Source organism: Nicrophorus vespilloides, unplaced genomic scaffold (assembly GCF_001412225.1).
Source record: "Nicrophorus vespilloides isolate i.1.1-1 unplaced genomic scaffold, Nicve_v1.0, whole genome shotgun sequence".
Lineage (NCBI taxonomy): Eukaryota > Metazoa > Arthropoda > Insecta > Coleoptera > Silphidae > Nicrophorus > Nicrophorus vespilloides.
Genome location: NW_017098281.1, coordinates 27149 through 39432, shown reverse-complemented (window position 1 = coordinate 39432; position 12284 = coordinate 27149). Strand labels below are relative to the sequence as shown.

General features: G+C 35.0%; 2 protein-coding genes across 12 annotated transcripts; both read left to right on the top strand.

Moving 5' to 3' along the window:
* Nucleotides 1-27: 27 nt before the first annotated feature.
* On the top strand, nucleotides 28-1172 carry LOC108562057. The gene is made up of 3 exons (XM_017920246.1): nucleotides 28-79; nucleotides 129-218; nucleotides 273-1172. Exons 1-3 carry the CDS (start codon nucleotides 49-51, stop codon nucleotides 1079-1081), a joined length of 930 nt encoding a protein of 309 aa, XP_017775735.1. The 5' UTR covers nucleotides 28-48; the 3' UTR covers nucleotides 1082-1172.
* A 4513-nt stretch (nucleotides 1173-5685) lies between these two features.
* Nucleotides 5686-12241, top strand: LOC108562063 (titin-like). 11 transcript variants are annotated; one of them, XR_001891043.1, is made up of 9 exons: nucleotides 5970-6383; nucleotides 6453-6987; nucleotides 7043-7729; nucleotides 7780-8487; nucleotides 8547-9080; nucleotides 9132-9545; nucleotides 9589-10403; nucleotides 11629-11770; nucleotides 11828-12241. XR_001891043.1 is itself a non-coding variant. In XM_017920255.1 (8 exons), exons 3-8 carry the CDS (start codon nucleotides 6462-6464, stop codon nucleotides 11277-11279), a joined length of 4560 nt encoding a protein of 1519 aa, XP_017775744.1. In that variant the 5' UTR covers nucleotides 5686-5764; nucleotides 6290-6383; nucleotides 6453-6461; the 3' UTR covers nucleotides 11280-11621. The 11 variants fall into 11 exon arrangements, 9 of the variants coding, with proteins under 9 accessions (XP_017775744.1, XP_017775747.1, XP_017775745.1 ...); XM_017920255.1 differs by lacking the exons at nucleotides 11629-11770; nucleotides 11828-12241 and adding an exon at nucleotides 5686-5764 and having other exon boundaries at nucleotides 6290-6383; nucleotides 9589-11621; XM_017920256.1 differs by lacking the exons at nucleotides 11629-11770; nucleotides 11828-12241 and adding an exon at nucleotides 5772-5908 and having other exon boundaries at nucleotides 6290-6383; nucleotides 9589-11621.
* Nucleotides 12242-12284: the final 43 nt, after the last annotated feature.

Below are 12284 nucleotides of genomic sequence, written 5' to 3'. Positions count from 1 at the left end.
TTTTTGTTTCACCTTGAGGTTAAATTATTTTTCAATTGGATTAAAACTATGGTACGGACAGCAGCTACGTCTATTAAAGGTTTGTTTATTTGTATAATATTTAAATTATTAAAACTATATATTATTAGTTGGTGCCAAAGCCAGTAAGGGTGGAGGAGGTGCTAGCCGGGCTAGCACCATCAGATCAAGTTCTTCCTCTGGAGGTGCCAGCAGAAGAGGTAATATACACAATTTAAAAAAGCATATTTTTTTATTGCATTACTTTTTTTTAGCTATTGGTGGAAATAAACTTGTATCCAGGCCAACACCAACATGGCAGAAACCTATTACTAAGTTTTTTGCTGGTGGTGATAAAATTGCACCTCCCAGCAAATTGGAATATACAGAGCAGGTCTGTGAAGAAGAAGTAATAACTTTAGAACCTCCTCATTGGCAGACATCTGTATCCAATTTTCTAGTAAAACAGTCTGATATAATATCAAAGGAGGATATTACCTCTTCATCACCAAATATTGATGAAGTTCAATTGGATGCAATAGTTCCTAGCCCTGCTTATATTGAGGAAAAAGCTAAGAAGATGTTAACAGTAAAACCATCAAAAGAAATGGAAAAACCAGAGCAAGTGAAATCTAAAATTGAAAAACCTTCTATGGAAGATCAGGTTCAGGCTGGACCAAGTTCATCTTTAAGAAGATATGTTGAACAATGTAATACCTACCCACCATATCCTGAGATGGACAATAATAATTATATGCATAACCAGAACTATCCACCTCCAAATGAAATACATGTAAGACAACATCTTAATGAAGGAAATCAAGAAGACTGTGATCCAGAAATGTTTGAAAATAACGAAAATGATGCTTACATGGAAAACCAGAATTATCTACCTACACATCAAGAAATTGAGTACCATAAAAATGGAAATGTTGAAAATATTCCATCTGACTGTGAAACAGAAATTTGTGAAAATAAGGAAAATGAATATATGCCTGAAGCTGAGCACTTGAACCCTCCTAAGAAAAGAAGGTTTGCAGGGTACAAATACTTAGAAAATTATGAATGTCCAAACCAAAAGTGATTTAGTTTATATTGTTTTGACTAATGTTATGTATTCTGTTTAATTATACGTTGTATCTTTTTTATGAAATAAATTACCATGCTGTATTATATGTTGCATAAGTTACTTAAAGTTAGGTTAGAATTCTATATAGAAAACACTCCTAGTTTTAAATAAAATGAATTCTACTGATCAAAATGTTCGAACGGTGAGTACTAAATTCTAGATTAATAAATAAATAATGTTTCTCTTATTATTGGTTTGTGCAGTTCCGGGATTTTTTGGAATTCTACAATTTGATGTCCCAAACTTGTTTCAATCATTGTGTTGATTCATTCAAATCAAGGCAGTTAGAAAACCATGAGATTGACTGTGTTGAAAAATGTGCCCATAAACTAATTAGATTCAACAATCGTAGCATAAATGTATATGCTGACATACAAGTGAAATTGATGACAAAAAGACAGAAGGAAATGGAAGAGAAAGATATTCAGAACCAAGCAGCAGCTGTAGCAGCAGCAGCAACATCCACTGTTCCTCAGGAAACAAATGATATTGTTGATAATCAGCAAAATTAGATATATTCTAAAAAAAGTAGTAATAAATAATGTATGAGTCCAATGTATGTATTGTTGTATTGGTTGGTATACCAGCATCGGGTAAAACCACATTTTGTCAAAGACTATCAATCTTAAATGGTTTCAATCTCCATGTTGTGTGTTATGACAAACTGTGCAAGGATCATTTGAGTAACTCCAGAAAATTAGTTTTTCAATCTACAAAGGAATTGATACATTCATTAATAGTTAATAAGAACGAGAACCACATTCTTGTCATTGATGATAATATGTACTACAAAAGCATGAGATCAGAATATCTTAATTTATGTAAAGAAATTAATATAGGGTTTCTGCAAGTGTTTTTTGATATACCTCTCAATTTGTGTATAAGTAGGAACAGGCTTCGTACAATCAATAAAGTACCTGAAAGTATAATTCTAAAAATGCATCAAAAATTGGAGGAACCTATGGATAATCATTTTGTTATATCATCTACCAACATAGAAAATGAGGTGATTGTTAATTTTAATAGACATTGCATTGCAGCTTTTAATGAACCGCAGCGATTCACAATCGTACGAGAAATAGTGTCTTTACCCCTGAGTGAATTGCAAAAAGTCGATCTAGTGCTCAGACAAATCGTTTCCAGTAAAATACAGACAGATAGGAGTAAATTGCGAGAGTACAATGGAACGAAACAGTTGATTTTTAAACGAGTTAAAAGTGGAGATATTCAAATCCCATCTTCAAATGATCATTTGCATGCATACTTGTTGAAATACTTTAATATTGAATAAACAAGTCAATAAATAGATAACTAAAATATTATTTTAATTACATCCTCAAATATAATCAGTTCCCAAAATATAAATGTGAGGTAAGTATAAAAAAAAATCAAAAATAAACATTTAATTATGAGATATACTGATGTGAATCTGGATATTAACCAGAAAATTAACAAATGGTTTCAATTTATCTATGTATCTGATAATTATTTTCTGATTTAGCTTAAATGTATATAACATTTATGATGATGATTCTTTGGTATTTATAGGTAAAAATTAAAGAAAGTTTTGATTTATATAAAATCTAAATGATTTGTAGGAGGCTGCGAATACGTGCAAATACCATAGCAACCTATTGGATCAATACAGGAGTCTAGTCGCTAGACGATCTTGCGCAATCATGACCTGCCTACTAATCGATGGAGCTGTGACTATCCCAGGAAAAGCGACGTTGGCATATCAGACAAATCAATACACGATGCATTTATACAATCAAATACATGGTTTAATATTACGCGCAATAATTTTCCTTTATGGGTTCCAATTGTCGTCCGCAATTTCTCCATGTAAACACTTTGAACTTTAAGATTATTATGCAACTTTCCTCTAGCGTGCACAAGCACAAAAAAATGCATATTGTGTTTGCATATAAACTGCACATGAAACTTACGACATCCATAAACTTTGAGATGTTCAGAACGCTAAGACTAGAATTGCTAATTGTAATAGTTTGCATATCGTATGGAGAATCTAGATCTATCATTGACCAACGTTATGAAATAAGAGAAGATGGATACTTCTTTAGGTTTGTGAACTATATTTGTAAAGACATAATAAATTTATTTTCATTATTTTCAGTTATTCGACGAGCGATATGATTAGCAGAGAGGAGACTGGAACAATAGAAAACAACGGCAGAGATAACGAGAATTTGCGAATCATCGGCAAATACAGCTTTATTGATCCATTTAATATAATGAGAGTTGTGAATTATATAGCAGATAATGAGGGATACAGAGTTTTACCTAAAGTAGCAGCCTCCGGTGGATACGTTCAAAATTCTATTGAAATAACTAATCAAAGGTCACAAGAAGAGAAAGGCATTTCGAGTTGTTTGTTAAATTCTTTGTGTGGTTCAGGAATATAATTCCATCTGTGACACATGATTATTTTATCATTTTAAACCACTAAATTTTTACATTTTTTATTTCCATCAATAACATACATATATAAAAATGTAAATAATTTGCTTGAAGAGAGTAATGTTTATTCAAAAAGTTTTTACAATGATTGAAGTATAGAAAAAAAAATATTCGATGACTTTATTTTTAGTGTTTTGATGTTTAACTTATTTTTCTTGAATTTAATCCCGTTTTAAATTTTCTAATGTTAAACAATTTATTTATAATTATCTTGTTAATATATATATGCATATTTTATATTACTTACCTCAATAAAGTATCTTCTTTAAATAACAAAAATGATAAATGATTTTCATCATCAACCTCAAAGTGTAGATTAAAGTTACAGACAAATATCTATTGGGATTGGGGAGGAATGTTTACAATGAAAATGAAACGAAACATATGCCTTTCTTAAGATGCGTTTATTTTTTTCGACGAACATTTTTTTATCTTCTCTGATGAGAATTTTTTTTATAGTTTCACATTTTTATTTTTCGGCGGGGCGCAGTTTTCCGAACGATTCACTTCCGGATTGTTTCGGATTTGAGAAGCTGGAAAAGGGCGTCCCCAGCTCGCGGATTCCTCTCCGATAGTTTCGTCATGGAATATTCATGGATCTGTCTCCACGTTTCGAATCTCCGATGTTTCCATCGGAAAAGCAAACATGGAAATTTCACATCTTTACGTTAGGTTATTTCAATTACGAGATAGACTTGTAATATTCTCAATACATTGCATTTGTTGTCTAATGCTCTAACCATACATTTTGTGTTTTTTCTTTATTATTATTATCTTTTTTTTTATTCCTTAGAGTGTCTTTGGTAGGTGTATCCGCTGAGAGACTTCACTCTCAGGGATATTCAAACGACATTTTTTATTCCCATTATATAATTCGCGCCTTTACGTTGCGAAGTCCAATATAAGTTTTGAGTATAGACACATATCATTCCTGTTATGATCCTCGAGGAAGTTTCATTGCCCAGTTGTTGTAGGGTCCGTTTTCGTCTTTTTTTTTCTCTTCTTCTACGCCTTCAATATATCCTTTATGCGTGTTGATACATGCTGGTGTATTTTGAGGCCATTACATTTGTGTGTGTGTGTTAGATTCAATTCTACGCTAGGTTATATAGTGTAATAAGCAAGATATGAGAGAAACGGATGTCTAGGAATATATTTTAGAACATCCAAAAATCGATTAAAATTGAAGAGCTGTCCATCATAGCGATGAACTTTGAAGTTTCGTCAGAAAATCTGTATCACTCCCACCTCCATTTCGTCCTGAAAACAAACAATAAAGCAATATATTTTATGAAAAAAATGACAATAATTGGAAACACATTATAATTTAATTCGAAATAAAAGTTGTTAATTCAATAGTTTATATCAGTTGAGGCGGAAATCAAAGACAAGAAAATTTTTAGAATTCTTGTGATGAAATCTGTTTTGGTGATTGATGACGTACAGGAAGATGCAGGTGCACCCCCACTTGCAATCTATTGGATCAATACAGACGATCTTGCGCAAAACTAACCTCTCCAAAATCGATGGAGCTGTGACTACCCCAGGTAGTACACAATTTATATCATTTTGGCACCACACCCATATTATTTGAGTTATTCAATTTGATAAACTTCAGGGAATATACAAAATAAAAATCGAATTGATCACGTTACTATGGAGAGGGACATACATAGAATTGTGGATGCGCCGGGTACATACATAGAAATATTGCACATTGAATAATAACAATGATATAACATCAATATTTGAAGCAAACATACTGATATAAAACCACACCCTTGCTAAGGTGATTCGGATTTGGGAGACAACAAAAATTGAAAATAAATTGTTAAAATGCTTGTGTTGTGTTAACAGTTGTAAGTGTAAGTTAAAATGATTGAAATGTGACTGTGTTAAAGTAAGTAAAATTTGTTGGACTTACGTTTGTAAGAACGTTGCGACACGGACGAAGGTTGGAGCTGAACTGTGAGGAGGACAAGGGTGGAATCGGTCACCTAGTCCCGGGGTGAACACTGTTGCCAATTGGTAGCTCGATTGATTACCTAGTTGAGCAGGACCAGTCGAAATCAGAGGTAGCCAGATTCGCGATGTTGCCCTGCCATTAATTGCGACGCTACGCATTGACATCCCAGACATCCTGCAGCGCGAGCAACAGTAAGCATCCATGCATTTGTTAGATGCATCCCCAGACAGCGTTTGTCATTCAAACAGCAGCTTTTTAAACTTTTGAACAGAAATATTACGAATAAGGTCCATTTTGCAAATAGTTATATATGATAGTGTAAGAACTCCAAGTATGTGAGTAATTTTGAGATTTTAGTTTTATCCTTCATTTTCAATTATTTGTCAAGGTATTCAATATCACTTTAATCTTTTGAATTGAAAATTATCAATTGTAAATATTTCAAAAGTTGAGTCATGCATGTAACTAAACCTAAACAAGAGATCCACTTCGGCCGGGCATATTCGAATAAACAATATCGTATGGCAAAATTCTGTGTCATGGCTTTGAATTACTCTTATTGTTTATACGAGTGATGTATTTCCTGTCTACTTCCAAAGGTTTATTCAGTGTTCAACTCCCACCACAAGTAACTTTACTCATATCGCTCGTTCCTAAGCTCGGCCGAAGGTGCTCGATATCCCTGCCACTACTTACTGTAGGTGCATACTTGACAGAATTGACAGTACTCAGTCGTGAAGTGATTTCAAAAAAGAAAGCATCAGTGTTACTGCTTAGTAAGTGCTATTTGAGCAAAGGCGTCTTTTCTTGGTTCGTATATCTCCTTACTTACTGATAATCATGTAGTGTTTGTTTCTAAAGCTGTCATTGTTCCAATAGAATTCAGCAATGCCTGGATACAAGAAGTCCAAGCAGAAAAGGAGGCCTAGGAAGAAGCCGCAGGCCGCTGAAAAGAAGGATGTTAACACCCAGAAGCCCAAGGCCAAACCAGAAGATATATCAACTGCTTCTACTCCTGAAATGAAGCTTCACGACATCGATGAAAGACAGCATTCAACCTGGTATGCAACAACCGATGGTTCTGCTATGGCTGCTACGTCTAGCGATGTCCAAAGGGAGAGCTCCGAAGCTATGAATCCCGATGATGATGAGTACAAGCAAGACGCTCTATCAGAAATTTCTGATTTTAGTACTCGCTCTTCGGAATTCGAAGTTCTCTGGAAGAAATACCAAACCGGCGACGAGGCTGCACCAAATGAATCAAAACAGGGTAAAGAGGCCAAATTTGGCTATGAATCTTCAGATGGTGCTGCTGGCTTCGTCGAGATGAGACGTTCCAAGAAATACTTTGATGAAACCACGCCGGTGCTTGGACCAATGGCTGAAGCAGAAGAATCACCAATTAAAGCTGAAGGTATTACATATGTTTGAGTTGTTATAGATAATTAATATAACTTGCAACCTTACAGACTCTCCCAATGAAGATCCAGAGAAGGTTATGGAATTGATGATGCCTGCGAAGAAAGTTGGTCACTATTCGTTAACTAACATTGGTAAAGAAAACGCTCAAAAGACACATAGTATTGCACCATCTGGAGATATCGAACGTCCCGTAGGAGGAACTTCGAGGCAAATGATTCCAAAGACTAAGGCTTTGAAGGATTCTAAAAATGACGAAGGACCAAAAAATACTTACAATCCAGAAGATAAACTGCAGGATAAATTAAAATGTCTTGAAAAAACAGATAACACCAATGATGTTGCTAAGAAAAGTTCTGGTGCAATTGCTAAAAAAATTGACGAAACAAGTGATAATACGAATACTTGCAAAAAGAAGAAGAAGTCGAATAAGAAAAAGAAGACTGCGCCGTTAATCGAAGTAAAATTTGAGAGCACAGAAGCCGTCAATCCTAAAGATGACAAACAGAAGTCTCTATTAGAAACTTCTGATATTTGTACGCACTCTTCGGAGGACAAGGAAAAACCAAGTGCCGAAGTAGCTGCATCGAACAAAAATAAACAAGATGAGACCGAAAAAGCTTTTGCAGAGATGAGTTGTGCTAAAAAGCATTCTGAAGACTCCCAAGATGTGAGCAGCACATCATCAACACAGGAGCTGATTGGAGAGTCTCAAGAACAAGCAGATGCTACTGAATGTAATATATTTATTTTTTGTACCTCCACGTTACTAACTATAATTCTTAAGTTCCAGACCCTCCCATCGGCGATCCAAGGAAACTTATCAAATGGGTAATTTCTGGACAGAAATTAGCTTGTACATTCAAACTAAGTTCTTATGCACCAAGAACATTTGATGAAAAAGACTCTACCGTCAAAGAGGATACTTCAAATATAGAAAACAGTACATCTACTGAAGATAGTTCTACCGGAGCTACCAGTTCTATTAAAGAAACTGCTCTAAATGACGAAACCAATAAGGAAAATCCTTCTGAAGACACTAATGAAGACAACGGACAACAAACTGTATACAGCCCAGAAGATAGAGCTGAAGAGCAAAATGAAATGAAAGAGGAATTTACCAACACCAATGATGGTGTAGGAGAAGTTAAAAAGAAGAGTACGGAAAATGCAAATGAAGTGAAATCTTGTAAAAAGAAGAAATCTGATAAGAAAAGTAAATCTGGAAGTATTAATCCTGGGACCGATAAGCTAAAGTCGGAGGCTCTAACAGGAATGTCTGATACCAGTAAGAAATACCAGATCGAAGAAGCAGATGAATCAAATCAAATTAAACAGGGTAACGGCAGCGAATCTTCAGATATAGCTGTCAATGGTGAGCAGAGATGTGCCAAAAAATACTCTAATGATACTGAAGAGATACAGTGTAAAACATCATCGCCAGATCCGGTAAGCGAGGTAGCAGGATCTCAAGGTAGCGCAGTACCAAGTCCAGGTAGTAATACAGACATTTATTTACCCATAGTTTGCTTATTATAGTTTATGAACTTCCAGTCTCATCAAACAACGATCCAACTGAGGATAGTGAAGAATCTTCAAGACCTAAGAATATAAAACAAACCACTCCAAATCAGCAATTAAATCTTTCTGAAAGTTCTAAGGGAGATAATAGAGAAGAGACCGTACAGCAGCCAGCAGACAAAGAAAATAAAAAGAAATCTCCTAAGACAAAGAGTTACCATGAAGTTGTAACGAAACTTGATAATGGAAGCTCATTAAAAATCAACAAGAAATGTTATAAGAAAAAGAAGTCTTTGCCAATAACCGAAGTCCAAAAGGACTCAGAAGTGAACATGTCAAAGAAAGATGATCTTTTTAAGAAACACCAGACTGACGATAAAGTTATCCCATCAAAAAATAAAGAGGAAAACGATGAAAAACTTGTCAGTGAATCTTCTGATGCTACTGGAATCACTGAGATGGAGTGTGACAAAAAAATTTTCAAGGATACAAAAGATGCACAAAGCGCCATAACGGAACCAAAGTCAAAAGTTGCAGAATCTCCAGATAATGAAGAATCTGACGAAGGTAATGCATTCATTAATACTCAAATTACCAACTAACATTCTTAAATTGCAGAATATCATTATAATGACCCAGAGAAGGTAACTACAGATGATGTTGCTCTGGAACATTCTGATGAAGAAGAAAAAAAATTAGAAGAAGAAATCTTCAAAAGCATGTTCGATGTGAAAACGTGTAAGAAGAAAAAATGTCATAAGAAAAACAAGAGGCTCATAAGAGAGCTTAAAAAAGTCGATCTTGAAGCCACTAAACTTACGTGCAAGAAGCAAGACTCTCAACCAGAAGGCGATCCAGCTTTGTTGAGTCAAAATAAACAGGGTGATGATGCAGGATCTTCTGATGGTGCAGGTGTCGATGAGTTGGCATTTGCCAAAGAACATTCAAATGATCCACAACATACGGAGTTCACAGCAAGGGATCCGACGGCTGAAGATGCTGAATCTTCAGGTAACTCGGAACCTGATGAAGGTAATATATATAAATTTATTTACTCACATTACTTAATATTCAGAACTTACAGATACGTCAATTGAAGCTCCAAAAATGATAATACAACAAACATTTCTTGACAATTTTAAAATAGATCAGCATGTGTCAAATATTATAGTTAATTACAATAAGCAAATCGTAACACCAACAGCAAAAAGTGAAATTCATATAAATCAGAGTACATCAAATGAAGAGCCAAACCCTCCTAAAGAAGATAATAAAAGAGATATAGCCTATAACTCAGAGGATAAAGGCGAAGAGCAGACCGAAAGTAAAGAAGAATCTGACAATACCAATGATAAAGCATCAAAAAACTGCGAAGAAGTTTCAAAAGAAAATAACCAAGGTACGAAGGACTTCTTCACAGTCAAATCTTGTAAAAGTATGAAGAAATGGTGCAAAAAAAAGAAGAATGCTTTGAGGAGTCCAATCGGAATGGACGCACAACCATCTAATATTGCTGTGGAAAAACCTATTAAAAAATCTGAAAAAACGGAAGTAAACACTTCTGTATCCAAAAAGAAGAAAAAGAAGAAGACTGCTAAGAAGAGTCCAATCGACATTGATGCACAAAATTATATTAGTGTTGTGGAAAAGTCCGAAAATACGGATGAAGATACTTCTGTATCCAATACATCTATGACCGAGCGCCCAGGGACATCTACTGAGATATATACAGAGAAAACAGATGAATTTGCCAGCAAGAATCGAAAACTTTCGCCAAATGTATACATTCCTCCTCCAAGTGACATCAAGCCGTTAATCATACATGTTTCAAGCTCTTGCTCCTTCAGTACCAGCACCACCAGCAGCTCGTCTCCTACTTCTAACACCAAGGTAGTTAATCTACAGCACATAAAAAAACAGTTACTTAAGATTCCTGCATCTCGTAAGAATAAAAAGCCAAAAAGACATAATACTGCATCCACCTCAAATGACCATCCGTTGGATGTTAAAAATGGGGCCGTGACGATACAGAGATTCAAAATTGTAGGAATTCCAAGAGAATACTGCACACCATCCTATATTTCTAAAATTTTGAAAACCCGAGAGTTTGGTATGAACTTCTCAAAGCCAACTGAAGAGCTTCTCGTACGTGGTAACAGCGTTTTCATCAAGACTGCCGATCGCACACTTGGTGCTAAGATCAATAACTTCGGCAACGTGATTGGCTATCCCGTAAAAATATCTAAAGTTGCTGAATATAAAATTCCAGATATTCATTTTTCTTGCGTAATCAGAGGTGTACATAAGTCGATTTCAGCAGAGGAGATTTACAACGTCCTGCGCGGTGACAATTTCAAGATAAACAGAGTGTGCAGAATTATATCATCAAAAACCGGAAATATAACAAGATTTATACGTGTGATTGCATACAATAAAAGAACGATCGAGGATTTAATTAAATACGGGGTGAAAATATTCGGCGAGTTATACCGTTGTGAACCATCCAACACTCCAGTAAAGAAGCAACAGAAGCCGAAAACACCAGATCCCATACCAGAAATGCCTACTTTGAGTGCCCAGATATCAACCGATCCTACCGGGAATAAAGAGATAATGCGCAATATGACAATGGCATTGATTGATAAGATTCCGCCAAACACTAAGAGCTTTCTTTTGAAGTTAGAGAATGACGGAAAACGCATTCAGATTGGCATTGCCGATGCTCCATTAGTATTGGATCCCAAAGAATGGCCAACTTTACGTTAAGTACATCCATAGCCAAACCTACAAATACATCTATATATATATATATGTTACGTGTCGATGTCAATTAACCGTATGGGGCCTTAAATCTTGTATAAGGAACATAATATTACTTCTTCTGATTTACTTGATTACTAACAAACATAACAAAGCTGTCGAATTTGGTTGAAGTATATATTCTTAAATAATATCAAAATATGTGTAAATGTTCTTAAAATTGCGAACAGTGCAAGTGGTGACAGGAAAAAAAGAGGAGATAAATGTAAAAGATTGTAGCATTAGAATTTTTTTTCTAGCGATTCTGAAAGTATATATGGATGATCGCTAGATGTTTCTTTCTTTCTGAATTTAGCTTGCTGTTGAGGGAAGCCATCGGAGAGTTCACCAATAACGATGGGGGCCGAGGCGGGGAATACTATCTTGTTGTACATGCTCGTTAGTATTCTAATATTGGCGGGAATCAGGTTTTGTATCGCTTGTACTGAATGTTACGGGTAAGTGCAAGATACAACATTAGGAGCAATCAATATTAATATTTAATATTTTTCCAGGCGTAGAAGGAGGAGACGTCATGTACACTATATCAGGGGAGCCAGGCCTCGTCGTATTGGTGAAACTGCCGTTTAAACATTCCATGTGCTGGACCGGATATTGACCATTTTTAACATTATATGTCTTCAATCTTGCTTCTATTCTGTCCTTTTTAAAATTTAAGTTTTTTTCAGCGATGTGTTTTGTTGCAGCCTCCTGTTTGTTCAACGACATGAACATTGTCTAACAATGTTCCAACGGCATTCTATGTATTGTAATACTGCTTAGCTTTTGCGAAGCTCGCAAATATTTCTTATTTTATAATCTGTGTGTGTTTGTAACGTTAATATACTCAACTTCAATTGTCTAAGGTGTTATGACATGTTATATTAACGATTTTAAATCTCAATGTACTATCTCAATGTAATACAAAATGAATAAAATAAACGTATGAAATAAAAAAAAATAAATGTAGTT

Coding starts and splice junctions, on each gene's coding strand:
- LOC108562057 (XM_017920246.1), top strand. CDS start 49: ATGGTACGGACAGCAGCTACGTCTATTAAAG. Junction 80..128: donor AGCAGCTACGTCTATTAAAG/GTTTGTTTATTT, acceptor ATATATTATTAG/TTGGTGCCAAAGCCAGTAAG. Junction 219..272: donor TGGAGGTGCCAGCAGAAGAG/GTAATATACACA, acceptor ACTTTTTTTTAG/CTATTGGTGGAAATAAACTT.
- LOC108562063 (XM_017920258.1), top strand. CDS start 6,462: ATGCCTGGATACAAGAAGTCCAAGCAGAAAAGGAGGCCTAGGAAGAAG. Junction 8,488..8,546: donor TAGCGCAGTACCAAGTCCAG/GTAGTAATACAG, acceptor ATGAACTTCCAG/TCTCATCAAACAACGATCCA. Junction 9,081..9,131: donor TAATGAAGAATCTGACGAAG/GTAATGCATTCA, acceptor CTTAAATTGCAG/AATATCATTATAATGACCCA.